The sequence below is a fragment of the Trachypithecus francoisi genome, unplaced genomic scaffold (genome assembly GCF_009764315.1).
Source record: "Trachypithecus francoisi isolate TF-2019V2 unplaced genomic scaffold, Tfra_2.0 Lachesis_group0, whole genome shotgun sequence".
Taxonomy (NCBI): Eukaryota; Metazoa; Chordata; class Mammalia; order Primates; family Cercopithecidae; genus Trachypithecus; species Trachypithecus francoisi.
In genome coordinates this window covers 194129145-194153037 of record NW_022681453.1, presented here as the reverse complement: position 1 = coordinate 194153037, position 23893 = coordinate 194129145, and the positions used below count along the sequence as shown (strand labels likewise).

General features: G+C 38.9%; 1 protein-coding gene and 1 pseudogene across 2 annotated transcripts in view; both read left to right on the top strand.

The window, feature by feature from the left end:
• The window catches only part of PPP1R2 (protein phosphatase 1 regulatory inhibitor subunit 2), a 31373-nt gene extending 11279 nt beyond the window's left edge, over positions 1 to 20094 (top strand). The window contains exons 2-6 of one of the 2 annotated variants that reach the window (XM_033213114.1): positions 3721 to 3828; positions 9035 to 9112; positions 10171 to 10265; positions 15603 to 15770; positions 17527 to 20094. In XM_033213114.1, the coding sequence (XP_033069005.1) occupies positions 3721 to 3828; positions 9035 to 9112; positions 10171 to 10265; positions 15603 to 15770; positions 17527 to 17573 (496 nt within the window). In that variant the 3' untranslated portion in view covers positions 17574 to 20094. Of the gene's footprint in view, positions 1 to 3720; positions 3829 to 9034; positions 9113 to 10170; positions 10269 to 15602; positions 15771 to 17526 lie in introns of both variants that reach the window. The other variant, XM_033213113.1, reaches the window with a different exon arrangement.
• LOC117084711 lies at positions 10731 to 10865 on the top strand (annotated as a pseudogene).
• Positions 20095 to 23893: the final 3799 nt, after the last annotated feature.

Here is a 23893-nt window from a genome sequence, read left to right as displayed (position 1 = left end):
TTTAAATGATGGGCAACCATAGTTGCAGAGCTCAATCTAAGGTACTCTTCAAGCAATTCAACTTTTTCTTGTAATGTCACAACTTTGCTTCTTGGGAGCGCTTCCAGACATTTTGTAATGGTCCCATGATGTTACTCAGGGTGTACAGTATTGCACTAAACAGGACAAAAAATACTCAGAAACCAAGAGAGATCACTTTTTACTGCAATAGGCAATTTACTGGAGCAATAAACTACTCACACATTGAAACAACTAGCGTCATAGAGCTTTTTTTTTCTGAGACAGAGTCTTACTCCGTTGCCCAGGCTGAAGTGCAGTGGCGTGATCTTGGCTCGCCGCAACCCCGGCTTCCAGGTTCAAGCGATTCTCCTGCATCAGCCTCCTGAGTAGCTGGGATTACAAGCGCAAGCCACCATGCCTAATTTTTTGTATTTTTGGTAGAGACGGGGGTTTCACCATGTTGGCTAGGCTGGTCTCGAACTCCTAACCTCAAGTGATCCACCTGCCTCAGCCTCCCAAAGGGCTGGGATTACAGGCGTGCCTGGCTGCATCATAGAGCATTTTAAGCAAACTTGCAACACTTGAGGAGACCGCAGTAGCAACAAGAGATGGCTATGAAATTGTGACACAGAATAGTATGTACTGTAGTTAAGTTTATGCAGTTAGGATCCAACTGCAGAGGCACCACGTATTGTATGTGCATGTTTTGATAAATTTTAACTTTACATTTTAACTAGGCTTGTTAACATGGTAGTCAATGATAAAGTAGACTGTTCTCTACATACATATTATGCACTTACGACATAACTGACACAACTAACTTTTAAGTTTTTTTAAAAATATTTTTGGGCTATGTGGTTTATCTGAGTTTCTTCAAATTGTTGCAAACCTCCAAAAAATTTTCCAGTAGATTTGTTGAAAAAAATCTGCATATAAGTGAACCCACGCAGTTCAAACTCATAACATTCAAGGGTCAGCTATAAATAGAGTCCAAGAGAAGATGTGTTTTTGCTTCTCTATAGGTAAAGGGTAACCAAAACCTGAACCTTCAATGTCTGTCTCCCAATTAAGTTTGTTTTTTGCTTTCTGCCACAAGCTCAACTATTACTGTGATAGGCAGAAGCCTAGGCATTTAAAGAAATCAATATTGTTAAAGCAAGCCCTGTTTACCCAGTCTAGTTCAGTCCCAGAAGAGTGTGATGAGTTGCCTTAAAAATTACGTAGGCCCACTCCTGGCAAGTGACTTTTTTCAAATACTAAAGACATATTAATTTGATTAGGGCCAGGTGTGGTGGCTCATACCTGTAATCCCAGCACTTTGGGAAGCTGAGCCCAGGGAATTGCTTGAGGCCAGGAGTTTGAGAGGAGCTTGACAACAGAGCAAGACCCACCTGTAAAAAAAAAAAAAATGAAAAGTTAGCTGGGCATGGTGGTGCATACCAATGGTCCCACCTAGTCAGGAGGCTAGGGCTAGGCAGGAGGATCACTTGAGCCTAGGAGTTCGAGACTGCAGTGAACTATGATCATGCTACTTTACTCCAGCCTGGGGTGACAGAGTAAGACCCAGTCTCTTAAAAAAAGAGAGAAATTCTGACACATGCTACAATATGAATGAACCTTGAAGACATTATGCTTAGTGAAATAAGCCAATCACGAAAGGACAAATACTTTATGATTTCGCTTCTGCAAGGTACCTAGAGTGGTCACATTTCTAGAGATGAGAAGTAGAATGGTGGTTGCCAGGTCTAGGGGCTGGGGAGAGTGGAGAGTTAGTACTTAATGAGTACAGTTTCAGTTGGGGAAGACGAAAAGTTCTGGAGGTGAATGGTGGTGATACTTGCACAATGATGTGAATGTTCTTAATGCCGTAGAGTTGTACACTTCATAGTGGCTAGTGCTTACTTCAGCAGCACATATGCTAAAATTGGAATGATACAGGGAAGATTAACCAAAACACAAAAAGGTTAAAATGGTAGATTTTATGTTACGTATGTTTTACCACAATTTTTAAAAATGAAGGAAAAAAGTGCTTAGAAATGGGGACACTGTGGGTATAACAGGGTAGAAAGCAAAAGAATATGAAGTCACCTGCCTGTATAATTTTTTTTTTTCATTTTTTTTTTTTGAGACAGAGTCTGGCTCAGTCACCTAGGCAGGAGGGCAGTGGCGTGATCTTAGCTCTTAGCTCACTGCAAGCTCCACCTCCCGAGTTCACGCCATTCTCCAGACTAAGCTTCCCAAGTAGCTGGGACTACAGACGCCCGCCACCACGCCCAGCTAATTTTCTATTTTTAGTAGAGACGGGGTTTCACCATGTTAGTCAGGATGGTCTGGATCTCCTGACCTTGTAATCCTCCCGCCTTGGCCTCCCAATGTGCTGGGATTACAGGCATGAGCCACTGTAATTTTTAAGGTAACTCATCAAACCATTCTGAGAATATGGAGAAGGGAATATATTATTAAAATGTTAAGTATGTTATTCCTAAAGACTATTTCAGGATCTGGAAAATTGAAAATACCTACAGTAAAACCTTAACAATTTAGACCAAATGCAGAAAGGATTATTTAAATCAGTGTAACATTTACATTGATTTTTTTTAAAGCAGGTTTTTCCAAGTGCATACTAAGTAACAAATTGTATGTAACAAAATAATGTTGGCTTGTAGAAAGGTCTTTGAGGTCTTTTTTAATGAGTATGTAAGAATTTAAAATTAAAGCATTTGATTATTGAGCACCTTAATAGTTATGCAAATACTTCATTGAATGAAATTAAACAGATGTTTCTAAAGTACTTATAGGCCAGGCGCCGTGGCTCACGTCTGGAATCCCAGCAGTTTGGGAGGCCCAGGCAGGCAGATCGCGTTAAGGTCAGGAGTTCAAGACCAGCCTGGCCAACATGGTGAAACCCCGTCTCTACTAAAAATACAAAAATTAGCCAGGCGTGGTGGTACGCACCTGTAATCCCAGGTACTAGGGAGGCTGAGACGGGAATCGCATAAACTGGGGATGTGGAGGTTGCAGTGAGCCGAGATCATGCCACTGCACTCCATCCTGGGCAACAGAGTGAGACTCCATCTCAAAACAAAACAAAAATAATAAAGTACTTATAGAGAACTTCTGTTGCTCTTCAAATAAATCTGAATACACCATTCCTGAGCAAACCTTTATTTTTCTAGATTAGAAATAAACAGAGCTGTAACTTATTTGCAGTCTAATGGTTTAGTGGTATCTGAGTTTGATGAGGTTTTCTCTATAGTTTTATGCTTTGAGTCTTTATGTTCTGACTATTAACAGATATCTCAGAAAGAAATTATGCCAATGAAATACTCCTGTTGTGTTTTTTACCAAACAGTTACCGGTATATAGATCAAAAATGCCTACTGTCATCAGCGAATGTATAGATTTTGACTTGCATTATTTTGTAGGCCAAATGAAGACTAAGCATGTCATAGTATAGTAATGTTTTGAATGCCTGATATAGATACTAAATACTGTGTTTTTAATATGTGGGTACTAAGTGTTCTATATTTACTGACATTTTATTGTAGTTACTTAATGGTTTTTACCCTGAGTCAGCTTCTATTCTAAGAAAGTATATGTGAAAATAGAGGTTGGCCATCAAATAGAAGTTGAAATGTGAAATTTGGACATTTGTGAATTTTGACGTTCAGGTTTATCTTTTTCTGCATTGGGAAAAACGTTTTTTCTTTTTAATTTTAGCAAAAAATCCCAGAAGTGGGATGAAATGAACATCTTGGCGACGTATCATCCAGCAGACAAAGACTATGGTTTAATGAAAATAGATGAACCAAGCACTCCTTACCATAGGTAATGTCACATCGACATCATTCCTCTTGTGACTTCCTTCCATTTTACATTTAATATGAACTTCTGGATAACAGCGTATTTGAATTTGTTTTATTGTAGATTTGTTACTGGAGCACTGGTGAATTCAGTAACCTAACTACAATTTGTTTAGTAATTGTATAAGTGGTGTGTAACTTGAAAATTATGGAACCCATTCTTTACATTATGATAGTAGTAAATGTTTATTTGTTGCACCTCAGTGGTTGCTAGCTACTAATAGTGCACATATTAGTTTTAACTTTCATGAAAGGAAGATGAGATAGGGGCTTGTTTGCTTCCCAAGTAGAAATCTGGGGTTTACTCAGTCTCTCTGCAGAGAAGCATAACTGCATGGATGGCAACTCGTTTTTAACCCACTGAAAGATAGGTGGTCATTATTACTGTTTATGTCTTTATTTTTTAACTTAATGTAATACTGTTGTTCAGATATTACATGTAATTTTTGGCAATTTCAAGTCTCAGAATTTTCTAAATGAATTGTGAAATTACATTATGCAGCAGTAACGAGTATGAAGACAAAAATAATGCTATAAGCATTATGAGAAGATGAAGATTCTAAATAAGTATAGATACCTAATTAAGGTAATACCTTGGGCCGGGCGCTGTGGCTCATGCCTGTAATCCCAGCACTTTGGGAGGCTGAAGCGGGCGGATCACCTGTGGTCAGGTAGTCAAGACCAGCCTGGCCAACATGTGAAACCCATCTCTACTAAAAAAAAAAATACAAAAATTAGCTGGGCTTGGTGGCAGGCGCCTGTAATCCCAGCTACTCGGGAGGCTAAGGCAGGAGAATTGCTTGAACCTGGGAGGCGGAGGTTGCAGTGAGCCAAGATCGCACCATTGCACTCTAGCCTGGGCAACAAGAGCAAAACACTGTCTCAAAAAAAAAAAAAAAAAGATAATACCTTGGCTGGGCATGGTGACTCATGCCTATACTCCCAGCACTTTGAGATTACAGAGGCAGAGGTGGGAATATTGCTTCAGGCCAGGAGATCAAGATCAGTCTAAGCAACATAGTAAGACTCTTTCTGTCTACAAAAAAAAAGAAAAAAGAAAAAAAACAGTTATGCCCTACCTACCTTGTATTGAAAAAAATAAAAGATTTCCAAGATTAAAATATTTTGTCATTGAATTAAGACAGCATAAATCCAGAAGTTACCATTAAAATAGAGTTAACTGCAGTTTCCATTTGTTCTGTAATGAAAGAAGAAAGAGTTAAGAACTACTGTATTTTAAGTCAGTGGGTGAAGACTTTGGAAGATAATTTGAAATAACCTGTTACTAACAAAAACAGTAAAAATAAACATGAAGATATTAAAGATTGTGATGAGCGTAAAAAGAAATAATGAAATAGGTACAGATGCTGAAACTCAATACTAATGAAATCTGAGTGAAAAAATACACATTTTTTATGGTATATATATATATATACCATAGAATATATATAAAAAGGAACAAAATAGTGGCATTCACTGCAACCTGGATGGAGTTGGAGACCATTACTCTAAGTGAAGTAACCCAGGAATGGAAAACCAGACCTCGTATGTTCTCACTTACAAGCGGGAGCTAAGCTATGAGGACACAAAGGCATCAGAATGATACAGTGGACTTTGGTGATGGGGTGGGGGGTGAAGCAGGGTGAGGGATAAAAGACCACACATTGGGCACAGTGTATATTGCTGGGGTGATGGCTGCACCACAATCTCAGAAGTCACCATTGAGGAACTTACCCGTGTAACCAAACACCACTTATTTCCCAAAAACCCATTGAAATAAAAATAGAGGGGAAGAAAAACAATAAAATTACAATTAGTTAAAAAAAAAAATGCATGTTAAAAAGAGGTTTATATTCTTATTTTTCTCCTAAATTGCAGGTATATACTTTAAAAATCTTCCAAAAAAAATTTAAAAAGATACATGATCTCACTATGTTACCCAGTGCAGTGACTATTAACAGGCACAGTCATAGCACAGTACAGCCTGGAACTCCCGACTCAAGTGATCCTCCCTCCTTCGCCTCCCGAGTAGCTGACTGTGGGCACACACCACCGTGCCAGACTTCTAAAATGTGTGTTAAAACCTTTATTGTGCCGGGTGCGGTGGCTCAAGCCTGTAATCCCAGCACTTTGAGAGGCCGAGACGGGCGGATCACGAGGTCAGGAGATCGAGACCATCCTGGCTAATATGGTGAAACCCCGTCTCTACGAAAAAATACAAAAAAAAACTAGCCAGGCGAGGTGGCGGGCGCCTGTAGTCCCAGCTACTGGGGAGGCTGAGGCAGGAGAATGGCGTGAACCCGGGAGGTGGAGCTTGCAGTGAGCTGAGATCCGGCCACTGCCCTCCAGCCTGGGCAACAGAGCGAGACTCCGTCTCAAAAAAAAAAAAACCTTTATTGTACCAGAATCCAAAATCAGAGTGTTCTTTCTTTTTATTAAATGTAGTGGCCGTCCCTCACTTGTGTTAGTTGGGGATAAGTATCCTAAGAGAATTAAGATCAGACCTGATTTTAAAAAATAGTTGATGCCAGCTGCAGTGACTCAACATAATCTCAGCACTTTGGGAGCCTGAAGCAGGAGGATCACTTAGCCTCCCAAAGAACTCTTTTTTTTTTTTTTTTTTTTTTGAGACGGAGTCTCACTCTGTCACCCAGGCTGGAGAGCAGTGGCACAGTCTCGGCTCACTGCAATCTCTGTGTCTCAGGTTCAAGAGATTCTCGTGCCTCAGCCTCCCAAGTAGCTGGGATTACAGGCACCCACTACAACGCCCAGCTAATTTTTATATTTTTAGTATTGACAGGGTTTCACCATGTTAGCCAAGCTGGTCTCGAACTCCTGACCTCAAGTGATCCACGTGCCTCAGCCTCCCAAAGTGCTGGGATTATAGGCATGAGCCATCACGCCCTTCCCCAAAGAACTCTTGCCCAGGAGTTCAAGACCAACCTGGGCAACAGAGTGAGACTCTTACCTCCACAGAAAAATTTTAAAAATCTGGCTAGGTGCAGCAGCTCATGCCTGTAATCCCAGCACTTTGGGAGGCCAAGGGAGGTGGATCACCTGAGGTCAGGAGTTCAAGACCAGCCTGGCCAACATGGTGAAACCTTGTTTCTACTGAAAATACGTAACAATTTCCAGGTGTGGTGGTAGGCGCCTGTAATCCCAACTACTTGGGAGGCTGAGGCAGGACAATCACTTGAACCTGGGAGGCAGAGGTTGCAGTGAGCTGAGATCACGCCATTGCACTCCAGCCTGGGCAACCAGAGCAAAACTCTGTCTCAAAATAAGTAAAATTATCCAGAGGTAGTGGTGTGTACCTGTAGTCCCAGCTACCTAGGAGGCTGAGGCAGGAGGATTGTTTGAGCCCAGGAGGTTGAAGCTGCAGTTAGCCATGATCACATCATTGCACTCCAATCTGGATGACAGAGGGAGACCTTGTCTCTAAAGAAAAAGAAAAAAAGATTTTCAAAATAGCTATGGCCATTATTTTTCGACTTTTTATAAATATAATTTGAATGGTAGATATTTGCCATTCAAATAACCAGAGAAGTTATTTGGTCCCTAAGTAATTGAGGCTGTGTGTGTGCAGAGATACCTGTGTCCTGCTTTTGTCAGTTCATTGCTCAGTTTTATCATTTCTTTCCATGACTTTTTTTTTCTTTTTCAGAGTTTTATTTGACCAGCCATGGTAGCTCACCCTTGTAATCCCAGCACTTTAGGAGGCTGAGGTGGGAGGATTGCTTGAGCTCAGGAATTGGAGATGAGCCTGGGCAACATAGAGAGACCCTGTCTCTACAAAAAATAAAAAGAATTAAGCCAGGAATGGTAGCACAGGCCTGTAGTCCCAGCTACACAAGAGGTTTAGGTGGGAGTATCACTTGAACCCGGGAAGTCGAGGCTGTAGTGAGCCATGATGGTGCCACTGCACCCCTGGGTGACAGAGTGAGACCCTGTCTCAAAAAAAAAAAAATAGTTTTATTTAACTGAAGATACTTTTTATAGAAACATCATGTTTTATTACCTAAGAATCTCACAGTTAGTATACAAGAAGTTATTGCTTCTATATACATGTATATATATAAACATAATTCCAACTAGAATTTTCTATAGAACAATTCTATGAATTAACAAAATGTTTATTTTACCCTATTCTGCCTAATTAAACTCAATAATATAGATCAGTTTATTTCAGCTTCCCTTAGAAAAAAAGAGCATCATCTAAACTGTAGGACTTGTCACCTTAATTAACCAGGAAATGTATAAACTGGCAGTATTTTATAAATAGCAGAGTTCTGCTTTATATACTTGCCAGTGGCTTAAGAGTTAAGGATGCCCATTTTTGCACGGAAGTGTGGAGCAGATTTTTCATTAGAGGGTAGAGTGAGAAAGTTAAATCACTTGTAAACTTCCAGAACTAGGTCTTTGGGATATAATTTTGTTATTTCACTCAGTCTTGTATCTGCATAGATCTTTTGTCTCTATCTTAAGATTGATGTAGAAACGCATGTTCTAAAACCAGACAGTGATTTACTTTGCATTACTTGTTCCTTCCCACTGGATGGAATGATTGGAACTTTGTAGTATTTTTTTTTTTTTTTCCAGATCATTTATGTTTTCAGTACAGTTGTTCCTCATTATCCATGGGGGTTTCAGGACCTCCCTCAGATACCAAAATCCTCAGTCAAGTCTCTGGTACACAATGGCATTGTAGATGTGTATAATTATGCACATCCTCCTTTATATTTTAAATCATCTCTGTGTTACTTATATTACCTAATACAATGTAAATACTATGCAAATAGTTGTTACACACTGTACCATTCAGGGAACAATGATAGGAAAAAAGTCTACATTTAGTACAGATGAAATTCTTTTCTCCGGCTATTTTCAGTCCACAGTTGGTTGAATTTATGGATGTGGATCCTATGGATATCGCAGGCAGACTGTATTTATGTTATTTTTTTTCAATCATTTGGAGTCTTTTCTTGATTGGGTGCTATACTTTTAAGTATTTGTATTGAATAGGAACTATATAAAGTTAAACCTCAACGATAACAACAGAGCTATAAATACATTGATATCTTAAGAAGGTTGATAGAATTGTTTTTCTACCTTGTTTTTGTGGCTGAAAATTTATGTTTCAGGTATTAATTACAATATGCTTGTCATACTAGTATGATGGGTGATGATGAAGATGCGTGTAGTGACACTGAGACCACTGAAGCCATGGCGCCAGACATCTTAGCCAAGAAGTAAGTACTAATGACTGGAGCACAGTTTCACTCAGGCTGTTTTTAATTGTGCAGAGTTAAAAGCATTCTACATTGCTTTCCCTGTATAAGCGGAAAGAAAAGGCTGGTTATCAACATTTTTTATGCCAACTTTTTTTTCCTTTTTTTCCCCTTTTTTCACCTTCTGAGTCACCAACTTTTATCGTCTTGTCTCTTGATTAAAATCAAGGTATGTAGGTGGCAGGAAGACCAGCATACCTGAACTTGGGATACTGAAATGTGTCACTTCCCTGTGGATGTTTTTATTTGTTTTTTTTGAGACAGAGTCTCGCCCTGTCACTCAGGGTGGAGTGCAGTGGTGTGATCTCAGCTTGCTGCAACCTCCACCTCCCAAGTTCAAGCAGTTCTCATGCCTCAGCCTCCCCAGTAGTAGCTGGGGTTACAGGGACATGCCACCACTCCTGGCTAATTTTTGTATTTTTAGTAAAGACGGGGTTTTGCCATATTGGCCAGGCTGGTCTCGAACCCTTGATCTTAAGAGATCCACCGGCCTAGCCTCCCAAAGTTCTAGGATTACAGGGGTGAACCACCATGCCTGGCCCCTGCCTCCTGTTTTTAACGGTAGCAGTGAGAAAGGCAAACGTAAGTTAATTCATGAAAGCACTCTTCCTTTACTACTTATTGATTTCTAACACCCATTCCACTGTTCTTGTTGCTTACTCGTTTCTATGCCCATTTCTACTTTTTATTCCTTTTTACTTTTTCTTTTTTTTTTTTTTGAGACAGGGCCTTATTCTGTCACTCAGGCTGGAGTACAGAGGCGCAATCACAACTCATTGCAACCTCAAACTCCTGGGTTTAGCCAGTCCTCCCACCTCGGCCTTCCGAGTAGCTAGGACCACAGGCGTGTACCATCATGCCCAGCCCATTTCTGCTCTCTTGCTTTTTATTTTCCTCATCAGGTTATAGCTAGCACATAATGATCTTCAGATGTTTTTGTAAGAATGAACAGTTGAATAAGGCTCTTAAATAATATCAAAACATCACTGTTAATTTCTTTTTACATGATGGTTGCATAGGTTAGCTGCTGCTGAAGGCTTGGAGCCAAAGTATCGGATTCAGGAACAAGAAAGCAGTGGAGAGGAGGATAGTGACCTCTCACCTGAAGAACGAGGTAGTTTATTTCCTTTACTGTTTGCAGCATGATGCTAGTACTTTTTGCTAAGATAAATCCATTATTTGGAAGATGAGCAAATGGTTTTCATTTTGGGGACACAGAGTGGAGGAAAATGAAAGCAACATCTTTAAAATTTAGATACTACTTGTGTATTTTGTTGTGTAACAGTTTTTTACCCCTGATTTCAAGAATATGGGGAAGTATTAGCATCTTTAAAGTAATTATAAGTATTATTTTCTTTGTACTTTTTAGTGCAGAGTAGATACTTAGTGAATACTATTTAAATTAATGTTTTTCAAGTCATTGCGTGTTTGGATGGTCTTCAAGTGGATAGCTGAAAGAGCTAATTTCCCAATTGCTTATGTTTTTTCTGTTGTTAGACAGTGGTGCAGCTTCACAAATGAACCAACATGATGCAGAGTGAAGGTCTTTATTAGGTCCCATCAATCAAAAGGAGCAGTAGCGTCATAGGAAAGGAGGCGGAGACAGCCCTCCCCTTCACAGGGATGGAAGAGGGTCTTGTAGGCCATTCAGCACATACACATTTAAGGCATTGCTGCCTGCTCATGCTTTCTGTTTCCACAAGTAAAAGTGGTTACCTATGGAGGCTGGGAGAAAAGGAATATGTCTTATCTTGTTGCATTTTATACTTTTTGATTCATGTGAATGTGTAATCTTCTCAAGAATTAAAAAATTGTATATAGTTTATTTGCAACTATTTTTAAAGGAAAATCCAAGCCTGTGGGTAGAGGGAAAAGATATAAGAAAAGCACATACTCACAAAAAAGAGGAAGAAGGAAAATACGGTAGAAACCTTCCTGAAGTGTTGCAGCGTAGTGACTACCTATCCTGTGAAGAAACTGAGAAACTTTAGAACGAAGTCTCTGGATCTTTGTCGTGTAGCTGCTAAGGTATCATTTGCTAGTCTTTCCTGTCGTCTTCAGAATATAGCCTGTTCAACAGAGCTATGGTGGTCTGAGCCTAATACTTGTACGAGAGAAATTTTACATGTAGCATATTCTCAAGTTGTATTATATCTCTTCAACTTTCAATGACTTCCAATTTATTTTCCCAAAATATACCCCAAAAGATCCTTGAAAAGTATTTCAAATAGAAATAGTTTCTGGAGTTTGTTTCCTCGTTACTCTTTAAAAACATAATCTATTGAGAATAAGGAATTTTTTGTTAATGTATACTGTCAGTTTTAATTGAGGGATCTTTTTCTCAAGTTGTAATTCCACGAGTCAACCGGCAGGGGGAGCCATTTGACTCATTATAATTTCATTAATTCATGTTCTACTGGTGGGGTTGTTACTGAATGATATGGATGTTACATGGCTGAAAAATTGTTGTCTATTGACAGTAGACAGCTTAGGGAGAAAATTGTAACTCACAGCATAGCAATTAAGATTATTGTCTATGGAGACAAACCTAAGTTTGTGCTCCAGGTATGCTACTTGGCTAATTTGCATAATTTCTCTGAGCCTCAGTTTTCTCATTTCTAAATTGGGAGCTGTAAAAATATTTTGGTGGCCGGGCGCGGTGGCTCAAGCCTGTAATCCCAGCACTTTGGGAGGCCGAGACGGGCGGATCACGAGGTCAGGAGATCGAGACCATCCTGGCGAACACTGTGAAACCCTGTCTCTACTAAAAAATACAAAAAACTAGCCGGGCGACGAGGCGGGCGCCTGTAGTCCCAGCTACTCAGGAGGCTGAGACAGGAGAATGGCGTGAACCCGGGAGGCGGAGCTTGCAGTGAGCTGAGAGCCGGCCACTGCACTCCAGCCTGGGTGGCAGAGCAAGACTCCGTCTCAAAAAAAAAAAAAAAAAAGAAACCCCGTCTCTACTAAAAAATACAAAAAAAACTAGCCGGGCGAGGTGGCGGGCGTCTGTAGTCCGAGCTACTCGGGAGGCTGAGGCAGGAGAATGGTGTGAACCCGGGAGGCGGAGCTTGCAGTGAGCTGAGATCCGGCCACTGCACTCCAGCCCCGGCGACAGAGCAAGACTCCATCTCAAAAAAAAAAAAAAAAAATATTTTGGTGACTACTAAATGAGTTAAAACAGTTAAAGCACTTAGCACTGATCTTAGCATATTGTGAGGACTCACTAAATGTTAACTTTTAACAACTTCAGATATTCCCCCATAAAAAGTAAAAGTAGGTATAAAAAGAATAATTCACTTGTTGTGTTCATATAGTCTACCATAACCTTTTAAAATGTTAGTTATGACTTAATAAAGAATCATGATGGCCAGGCGCGGTGGCTCACGCCTGTAATCCCAGCACTTTGGGAGGCTGAGGCAGGAGGATCTCTTGAGGCCAGGAGTTTGAGACCAGCCTGGCCAACATGGTGAAACCTCACCTCTACTAAAACTACAAAAATTAGCCGGGTGTGGTGTTGTGTGCCTTTAATCCCAGCTACTCGGGAGGCTGGGGCACAAGAATCGCTTGAACCTGGGAGGTAGAGGTTGGTCCCACCTACTGAACTGGTATCATGCCACTGCACTCCAGCTTGGGTGACAGAGTGAGACTTTATCTTAAAGAAATAATCATGATGCACAGTTTGAAAAACACTGGCTCATACTGAGAAAATAATAGAACAAATGCACAATATATTATATATATATATATATGTCTTACAAACATTGAAAATTGTTGATGTACCTTCACAAAATAAAAACAAACCAAAAGAAACATTGAAAACATAAAGGAAGGAAATCAGAAATCTGTAACCAAGAATAGGGAATTAAATTATAACTCGATAACTTGTAACGATTTAAAAACTATATAAATCATTATGTACATGGCAGAATGTTTACTGTATGTTCATATACTTTATTGTCTAAACTGGGTAATTATTACAGTTCTTTTTTTTTTTTTTTTTTTTTGAGACAGAGTCCTGCTCTGTTGCCCAGGCTGGAGAGCAGTGGTGGGATTTCTGCTCATTGCAACCTCTGTCTCCCGGGTTCAAGTGATCCTCCTGTCTCAGCCTCCTGAGTAGCTGGGATGACAGATGTGCGCCACCACGCCCAGCAAATTTTTTGTATTTTTAGTAGAGACAGGGTTTCACCGTGTTAGCCAGGATGGTCTCGAACTCCTGACCTCGTGATCTGCCTGCCTTGGCCTCCCAAAGTGCTGGGATTGCAGGCATGAGCCACTGCGCGTGGCCTTTAGTATAAGTTTTAAAAATACAAGTATAGAGGCCGGGCGCGGTGGCTCAAGCCTGTAATCCCAGCACTTTGGGAGGCTGAGACCGGCGGATCATGAGGTCAGGAGATAAGACCATCCTGGCTAACATGGTGAAACCCCGTCTCTACTAAAAAATACAAAAACCTAGCCAGGCAAGGTGGCGGGTGCCTGTAGTCCCAGCTACTCGGGAGGCTGAGGCAGGAGAATGGCCTAAACCTGGGAGGCGGAGCTTGCAGTGAGCTGAGATCCGGCCACTGTACTCCAGCCTGGGCGACAGAGCGAGACTCCGTCTCAAAAAAAAAAGAAAAATACAAGTATAGATATTGATAAAAGCTTAGGGAATTAAGAAAGTACTGGCCAGGTGTGGTGGCTCACACCTGTAATCCCAGTGCTTTGGGAGGCCAAGGCAGGTGGATCACTTGAGGTCAGGAGTTCAAGACCAGCCTGACCTACATGGTGAAACCCCGTCTCTGGTAAAAAAACAAAGAGAAAGTACTTTGGAGGCCAGGTGTGGTGGCATGCACCTGTAGTTCCAGCTGCTTGGGAGACTGAGGTGGGAGGACTGCTTGAGCCCAGAAGTTGGAAGCCAACCTGGGCAACAGTGAGATCTCATCTCTGAAAATTAAAATTTTTAAAAAAGAAGAAAGTACTTTAAATACCCTTATTGAGGGATGTCTCTGCTTTTTAAAAAATAAATTAATTTTTGAGCTAGGGTCTCGCTTGTCAACCCAGGCTGGAGTGCAATGGCATAGTTGCGACTAACTGCAGTCTCAGCCTTCTGAGCTCAGCCAGTCCTTCCATCTCAACCTTCCCAGTAGCTGGGACCACAGTCGTGTACCACCACGCCCAGCTAATTTTTAAAAATTTTTTTGTAGAGATAGGGTCTTGCCTTGTTGCCCAGGCTGGTCCTGAACTCCTGGGATTACAGGCATGAGCCCCAGCATCCAGACTTTGTGCTTTTTTGACATTGAAATATTTTAATGAAATTTTTAATAAAACAATGGTGAAGCTGGGCGTGGTGGCTCATGCCTATAATCCCAGCACTTTGGGAGGCCAAGGCAGGTGGATCACCTGAGGTCAGGAGTTCGAGACCAGCCTGGCCAACATGGTGTAACTCCATCTCTACTAAAACACAAAAATTAGCCGGGAGTAGTGGCACATGCCTGTGATCCCAGCTACTCGGGAGGCTGAGGCAGGAGAATCACTTAAACCCAGGAGGCTAAGGTTGCAGTGAGCCAAGGTCGCGCCATTGCACTCCAGCCTGGGCAACAAAAGTGAAACTCCGTCGCGAAAAAAAGAAAAAAATAAAACAACGGTGAATGATTTTAAATAGCTGGCAATTTTATATTGGCCCCCCCTTTTCTGTTTGTTGCTTTTTTAAAAAATTTTCTGATCTAAGAAAGTTAAAAACCTTAAAATTACGTATTCATAACTAGTTCCTCTTTGAAGAGCAACTATTAATAAAATGTGATCAGTTGTGTTGAATTGCTGCGAGCTTTATGTTTCTATGGTAAAGACTAGAATGAAAGAATAATTTGGAGTCACTTCATCATTACTTTATAATAGGTTTTTCTTAAAATTACTCTGAAAATGAGATTATGTTTTTAGCCAGCAATGTCTTAAATCATGGCACTTTCTTAACAGGTAAGAATTGTTTTAAAGGATTTTTTCTTAATTATAAAAATAGAAGATAATAAAATATTAAAACTACTTCATTGTTCCTTGACTCAGAATTAACCACTGTTAATTGCTGAGTCTTATTTTTCTCTGTATGTGTGTATGTGACAGGCATTGTACATAATAAATACAGTATATGGTGTTGTAACTCGTTTTTTTTTTTTCACCATTTAACTCTTTCTGGATGATTTTCCCATAGCTTTAATCTTTCTTCACAAATACAATTTCTAATGGCTGGATATATTCCTATTCTTCCATTGAGATGAATGCCAGATAGTAAATATTTTAAATTTTGCAGGCCCAGTGGTCTCTATTACGAACTACTCAACTCTGCCATTGAACACAAAAGCAACCTTAAGCATGACAAAAACAAATGAGCATGACTGTTTCAATAAAATTTTATTTATAAAACAGGCATGGGCCAATCCTTGAGATCAGACTTCCTAAGTTTACATTTTTCATCTTATAGAAAAAAAGCGACAATTTGAAATGAAAAGGAAGCTTCACTACAATGAAGGACTCAATATCAAACTAGCTAGACAATTAATTTCAAAAGACCTACATGATGATGATGAAGATGAAGAAATGTTAGAGACTGCAGATGGAGAAAGCATGAATACGGAAGAATCAAATCAAGGTTAGATGTTTGGAAAATGTCACTGAGACTTTTGTGTTGCTCTGTGTCTAAGATCATAAACTTTATTTTGCTTTAAACTTGTGAAAAAACAAAATTTTGCTGAGATTCACTTTATTATACCAAATACTTCTAAAATTTTAACCCCCGTGGCCAATTTCAGAATAATAAAGTTTTTATACCCAGAGTTGATTTGATTTTAGACCATATGTTTTATTATATGGCTTTCTTATGGTTTACTTGCCTTTAGGCCAGGATATTTGTCTTCATATTAAGCTATATTTTGTTTTGAATGTTTTAGGTCATGTTGTATTTGTCATAACGATCTAATGTTTAAAATTTTTTTAATGAAGCATGTTTTTAGTATGGAATATTTGTTTTTACATCCCTTTAGGTACAAAATATGTCGTATCTTTCTAATGCGGATTCTTTTGACTATTGGATTCACAAGTTATTGAACTGTTTTTGGTTTTGTTTTTATTTTTTTAAGTCTTAGACACCCAGCCCCTGCAGCCTAGCAACTCCTAATCTGTCATAGGAAATAGGTTTTATTTATTTTTTATGAACTGTCATTCTGGTATTTAATGAAGGTGAATCTTCTGCACCACTAATGAAAATTTTTGTGCCCACTACCTACTCCTTGTACTTACAAACTTCATACTTTTCAGTGGAGGTGTAACATTTTATTTGTGGTGCCCAGAGTGGTTAAGTCTTAGGAAATTAAATTATTATTATATTACCATTTTGGTAAGCATTGTATGAAATATGAATAATTCTATGATACAGCCTGATGAGTCACTGTCTCATAGTGTCAGGATCACAATACTTTTTGTTATTCCATAATATGCTTCAGCCTTTTAGTCCATTTCATATAGCCTTTCATTTCCATTATATACTCCATAGTCTGTTTAACTTATATTAATTTGAGCAAACTTCATCTTAAGTAGTAGCTGTTGTATGTTTCTGTTATCCATTTTCATTTTTATTGTATTTTTTGTTACAGAGGTAGGGTTTTTTGTTTAACGCCATTTCTTTGGAAAAATAACTATGGCATTTTGTCTGTCTCTGCTTATAAGATATTACATTTCACACATTTAGTACATAATTATATGTTTTTGTTTAAGTTTAATGGAGGAATAAAATTTTGTATTAGCTCAGTGCCTGATTTTTCTTCACTGGAGATGAAGTACACCTTGCAAAGGAGTATCTGCTTAGCATTACAAAACCCACAAGAATAGGACAAGACTTAGGGAAATAAGTACCTTATTTATCCCCTACCCTTTTTGGGCCCTTAACATTTTACCAGCTTTTAAGATCTCTGAGTTCTATAGAACCCATTAGTTTTTGGGCAATGTCAGTTTCCTCCCTTCTCCCCTTCTTCCCCCATTCACACAATTCATTGGAGAAAAATGACATGTTTGGACTCTTAGATGATATTTTATAGCTTTGAGGTAATAAATATATATCTTTTTATAGCTCTGGACATTAGAGTTGTCGTAAACTCTTACCTTTCCAGCTGTGATTTACAGAAATGTTCAATCTGAAACCTGTTATCAGAAAGTAGACAATTCTGTTCTTTAGACTATTTAGGGGAGTATATAGATTCTTCCATTTCAGTCTAAATCAGCCTACATGAAATACACCTTATTTGTTTTTAAAATTTTTATATTTGCTTATCACGCATGCTAGTAGAAGGGAACTTTAGCCGGGGTTGACAAAATATAACAAATTATGTTGACTTTTTCTTTTATCTTTGCAGGATCTACTCCAAGTGACCAACAGCAAAACAAATTACGAAGTTCATAGAAGAGATTTGTTCAACACTGCAATTGTTTGTTAGATATAAACCCTGTGACTGTAATACATTGCTTCTTGCTCTCCACAATTCATGACTTAAGTACCAAAATGCATACCAGTTATTATATATTGCCAAGAATTAAATGATAAACTTAGAGACTGATTAGACTGAAAATGACTAATTGATACATATATTCTTGTGCCTAGTACTTTACCACAAATACAGTGTAATATCATCAGTCCAAAACTGCATTACTTTTGTAAAAACACTGGTTAATTTGTATAAGATATATAGCTTTTTATGCTTTAGAAGTTAAACAGTATCTTTGGGGGGGGAACTAATTTATTTTCATCACTCTTAACTGTGGTGGTAGCTCTTATAAAGTTTGTTGATCTGTTGTTTTTTTTAAATCAAAAGCCAGTTGAACAACAGAATATATAGACTGATAAATATTCAGGTTGAATAGTATTTTAACACTCGTCTTCAACTTGATTTGTCTGTTTAATTGAAAAGAATTATAAGAGTTACTGTCGCATTTTCTGGCCTACTACCTTTAAAATTCCTGTTGAGTTTCTTTGTATTTACAAGGAAAGGACTGAACTTTTTCTCATCAAAACTAGCTTTTTTCCCCACAAATAAATTATCAGGTTAAACTTTCACCAATGTCTGCTCTGTTTTTTGGGTTTCTTTTTTTTTTTTTTAAACGTTTTTGGTACACTGGGCAGACTTCAGAGCAGTTTTTTAAAAAATAAATATTTTAATGTAGCTATCTCACCATTCCCTTTAAATACTGGTCTTAACCTCCTGCTTTTATTTCCTACTCCTTTCTACACGTACGCGCACAATCCTTTACCTTTTATTTCCTAGAGTCCTTTCCACACACACGCACACAATCCTTTACCTTTTAAAGGTCATTAAGATTGTCACGACATTAGGGACTTTGTCACTCTTCTGTTGTTTGCTGCAATGTTGAAATTCTTAACTTTTACCATCGATGCCTATGAATTCTTCTAAACGTGAAGAAAATAGATTGAGTAGCAGCAGCACTATAGGCAGGAAATAACAGTTTAACTGCTGAATTTCTATACCTCTCTGATTTACAGCTTACTAATTAAATTGCTATTATTAGTTTGGCTTAATTAGACTTAAGAAAACAACTGAGGGGTTTTTTGTTTTTTGAGGGTTTTTGTTTTTTTTTGCATGAGAATTGTATGTAACCAGTGATATGATTATTCCTGAATGTACAGACAGAAGTAAGCCTGGACATCGTTTAATTTAAAAACTTTAAATAGTCCCTGCTTTAAGGGAATACGATAATGTATACTATGACAAATGTACTTTATTCTTCTAACACGGTAAGAATTATGTAGAATTTTTTCCTTAAACAAAGTGCAGGAAAGCCCTGTGTGTCTTGGTTTAGTGATGGTTTCATTTCTAGCCATACAATTGATGGGTTGTATACAATTTTTGTTAGTACCAAAATAATCTGTTATATGAACAGAACAGACTTCTAAAATAATGTCTGTATAATATATATATATATATATGTATATATATATGAAGGCTTTTATTGAACAGCTTATCTTCCACTTGCAGGTTTATGGAAATACCAGTGTTTCAGAATAAAAAGTGGGAGAATTCTTTGCTGTTAGAGGAATGTGGTTATTGTTTTGATTTTTTAAATGACATATAATCAAAGTACTGCTGAATTATAAGTGCAGTATTCTACTAAACATTTCAGCTAGTTATACCACTGATTTAGAAACAAAACTGCTTATCTGTGCTTTCTGAATTTGGAATGTTGGGATTACCTGTTGAAATCTGTCTTGGGGGATTAGAGATTAAGTCTGTATAAATGTGTGCACATATATTCATGTACCCTCTGATTTTGGTTTTCTTGTTTCTGAGTTCTTAGAAAGTATCCACATACTCTTTTTTTTGTAGAAGTAGCTGTTGTAGAGTGAAGAAAAGGATAAGACTTTAAACGGTTGATTCTTTTTGTGTTTTCTGCTAACTATTTTTTGAAATTTAAATCACAAGCGAACTCATTTTCTGGTTTTTAGAAGGTAGATGATTTCAGAGCAGTAAGACATGCCAAGCAGCGTGCCCAGTGGGGTTTTAGGTTGTCAGGTGCAGCTGGGAAAAGGTATGTTCAAGTCATAAGTAGCTAATTGATAGGGTATGAACTAGTCAAAATATGAACCATTATGATTCAAGTTAGATTTTCCTCTGGAGAGACAGATCTGAATGTTCAGTTCTAGCCAAGGTAGATTTTACTTTCAGCTTTTTAATCAGTATCACTTTCTGTGCTTAACTCTTTGGTGTTACTTTGTCCATTTTCATTTGTCTAAAATTCTGCAGAGAAGACTAAAATTTGACATAATGGTATACATGGATTGTTAAGGGTAGCTTTCAGTTGAAGATTAAAGCAAGATGCCATTTTCCCCATGACTTTCATTTTGTTTACATTTTTTCCCTTTAAGTTAGTATATACTACACATACTGTAATAAAATACAATAATATAACAATTGCCTGTGTGTGGATTTTATTTTATTGTTACTTAACTATCTCAAGACCACAATCCATTGACCAAGTGTTCTGGATACCAGGAGTGGATCATGGTTTACGTTGTGGCAGAGCAGCTTTTTAGTCGTAATGGCATTGTGCTCAGTCCTTACACCTAATCCTCAGAACCGCCACACAAAGCAAGCGTTCTTATCTACACTTTGTAAGTGAGGAAAATGCTCTTGGTCACTTACATATTAATAGTTTTAGTGCCTCACACATGCTAAATGACAGGATTTAAATCCAAATATAAATTTCATGGTCTTTATTCATACATTTTTAGATGTAGAAAACATTTTAGAAATTGTACCTTACAAATAAATGTATATGGATTATTGATACATAACTGTATGCTTTAGGAGTAGCATTTTTCAGGTGTTTGAGCTTCTGGGATTTTTTTAAATCTGAAAAAATGGAAATAATTTAATTTTGTTTGCAGTTTGTGTGCCATCTAGGAAAAATCGGTCAAAAGCACAAATAGCCAGTGGCTGGAGATGAATGCATGTCATTTGGTTGTGTTTTGCAAGTTTGTTTCTTAGCAGACTGTTTCAAGCTCATAACATGATTTTTTTTCATAGAATACGTCTTAACAAGTCAAGGACCATGCCCGCCTATAAAAACCAACATGTACCTAACCCAGGACTTCCCAGTGTGTTCCATCAAACCCTTATCCCACAAAGTGGTCCATGAAAATGGTATGATAAATAAGCTTTGCACATACTATGTACTTTATTCCCCTACCCCTTTGAAACTTATGTACATTATTATAATAAAGAGTCTGAGCAGTCCTGCTTATAGGAACCGATTTAAAACTTAGTTTTACCTTTTTCAAATGTATTTCACTATAACCACCCCACTTTGCCCATCAAATAACATCCTAAGTAGGGCAATAGGCCAGGGTCTCTAATATGTCAAACTTGGACTTTCTCCTAAAAAAGGAAGAGAATGGTTTATCAGTGAAAGAAGGAAGACATGGTAGCAATAACCACAGAGGATTGATGGATTGGATACAACTTGCCAGACATAAGGTTTTAATTTTTGGTAACTTATGAAAGAAACTGCAAAATATATATTCAGGACAGATGAATCTGTAGTTGTGGTTGGTATAAGTTGTGGTTGTAGTTGTAGTTGTGGTATAAGCTGCAGTGGTTTTGTACTGATAGAACTATTATTTCAAAGACCTGCTGCTCAAGCAGTTTTCTGGAATGTCTTGTACTCACTATCAACTCTTTGCATAGCTGGTTGGCAAGAGCACATCTGCTACCCATCAAGAAAATAGAAGAGCAGATAACAAGTGTCTCTGGTCTGTGGCTCATACCCCCAAACTTGGTTACTCCAGCAAAGTGGTTTTGGGATTTGACTCATCTGGTTTTTTATTTGAGGAACTATTTGGGGGAGGTAATGCTGTGAGTAGGTAAGTGAGGGTGGATTTGGCAAGTATTTAGTCATGATTTTATCCCAACTGCCCAACCTGAAATTTTTTTCAGTGAAGTCTGCCAAGTGGTTAGCATTTCAGTTCTATTACCAATGGGAATTGTTGCAATTGGAAGGTAACTCCTATAAATTGTTCCTATCTGTTTAATTGTGTGTGGATTGATGACAGTGTTGACTAGAAATAGAAGAGGATTCTGCAGGCTCATTTTTTATATCAATATCATTTGACCTCACTTAAAGAGGATTCTAAGCAGCGTTTTCTGAATAGAAGCCTTGTTCTAATAAAATGGTTCAGTCTGAAAAAGTGTTACCAATAATAGAGCTAATGAACATAGGAAGCAACGTTTACATTCTTGTTCAGTTATGCTCCTTGGTCTCGGAAGTATCCCTATGTAAGCAGTTACTTAGCGTCAGAATTCTGTATTTTTATCTTCCTATGTAAAAGACATTCCCAATTGAAAAATAAGCAAGCACTTGATCGTAGGGCATTGTGCCAAGCTAAATCGGGAAATACGAACCTAAGATTACTTCGCTGGCTCTAAAGAGTTTCAAGCTTAGGTGTGCAGAGGAGAGAGAGAGAGCACTGCTTTGTAAGAACAAGGAGTAAGAAGACACCCTCTGCAGCCATTCTCAGGAGGCCTTTCTGGTAGGTGAGACTGAGAAGGGTAGGCTAATAAGACACTACTATTTATCAGAGTTTTATATGGATTTTCTTAATACCAAAATAAGATCTCTGATACAGTTTGACTCTGTCCCCACCCAAATATCACATTGAATTGTAATCCCCATTGTTGCAGGAGGGACCCAGTAGGAGGTGATTGGATCATGGGGGTAGATTTCCCCCTTGCTGTTCTTGTGATAATGAGTGAGTTCTCAGGAGAGTTAGTTGTTTAAAATTGTGTAGCACTTACTCCTGTTCTATCTGTCTCCTGCCATCATGTGAAGAGGTACCTACTTCCCCTTTGCCTTCCACCACGATTGCAAGTTTCCTGAGGCCTCCCAGTCATGTTCCTTGTTAAGCCTGTGGAACTGTGAGTTAATTCAACCTGTTTTCTTCATAAATTACCCAGTCTCAGGTAGTTCTTTATAGCAGTGTGAGAACACACTAATACAATGTCTCTACTCACCTACCTCAAAATTTTTACTAAGCAAGATAGTTCTCACAAAAATCAGAAATGTCAAATGATTTTTTTTAACACAAAAGCCTAGTACAAATGTTGGATTTCAGAAGTTGAAGCAGATTTGTGGATTGTTGCCATTGAAGCTTGTGCTGCTGTTTTAATCCCTAAGTTGATTTACTGGGGGACAAGGAGGGTGGGGAAGGAAGGGCTGGCTCAAAACCACAATATGGAAGTCCTGCTTATCTTGAAACTGTCTTAGGAAATGTGCTTTGGTTCACTGCTAACCTTGAAAAGCAAACTGGCTCCTGCTTCCCCAAGTAGGAGTGTCTGAGTCTTTGTGTGTATTTTAGAGACAGAGGCTCACTGTGTTGCCCAGGCTGGACTCAACTCCTGGTTTCAAGTGATTCTCCCACTTCAACCACCCCAGGAGCTGGGACTACAAGCACACACAGCTGCACCCAGCTTTTTTTTTTTTTTTTTTGAGAACAGAGTCTCGCTCTGTCGCCCAGGCTAGAGCACAATGGTGTGATTTCAGCTCACTGCAACCTCTACCTCCCAGGTTCAAGTGATCCTCCCACCTCAAGCCTCCCACGTAGCTGGGACTACAAGCACGCACCGCCACGTCCAGCTAATTTTTTGTATTTTTAGTAGAGATGGCATTTCGCCATGTTGGCCAGGCTGGTCTTGAACTTCTGGCCTCAAGTGATCAGCCTCCCAAAGTGCTGGGATTACAGGTGTGAGCCACCGCGCCCGGCCAATGCCCAGCTTTTTTTTTTTTTTTTTTGATACAGAGTCTCGTTCTGTTGCCCAGGCTGGAGGGCAGTGGCACAATCTCAGCTCACTGCAAGCTCTGCCTCCCGGGTTCACACCATTCTCCTGCCTCAGCCTCTTGAGTAGCTGGGACTACAGGCTCCTGCCACCACGCCCAGCTAACTTTTTTTTTTCTTTTTTTGTATTTTTAGTGGAGACGGGGTTTCACCATGTTAGCCAAGATGGTTTCGATCTCCTGACCTTGTGATCCACCCACCTTGGCCTCCCAAAGTGCTGGGATTACAGGCGTGAGCCACCGCGCCTGGCCCTATGCCCAGCTTTTGACTGTTTTTCATGGTAAATCACAAAGTATATAATCCAATCTAGGACTCCTAAAAACAGGCCTGAGAGGGGGTTGGAATTGACCAGATTACTAAGTGAATTGAACCCAGAATAA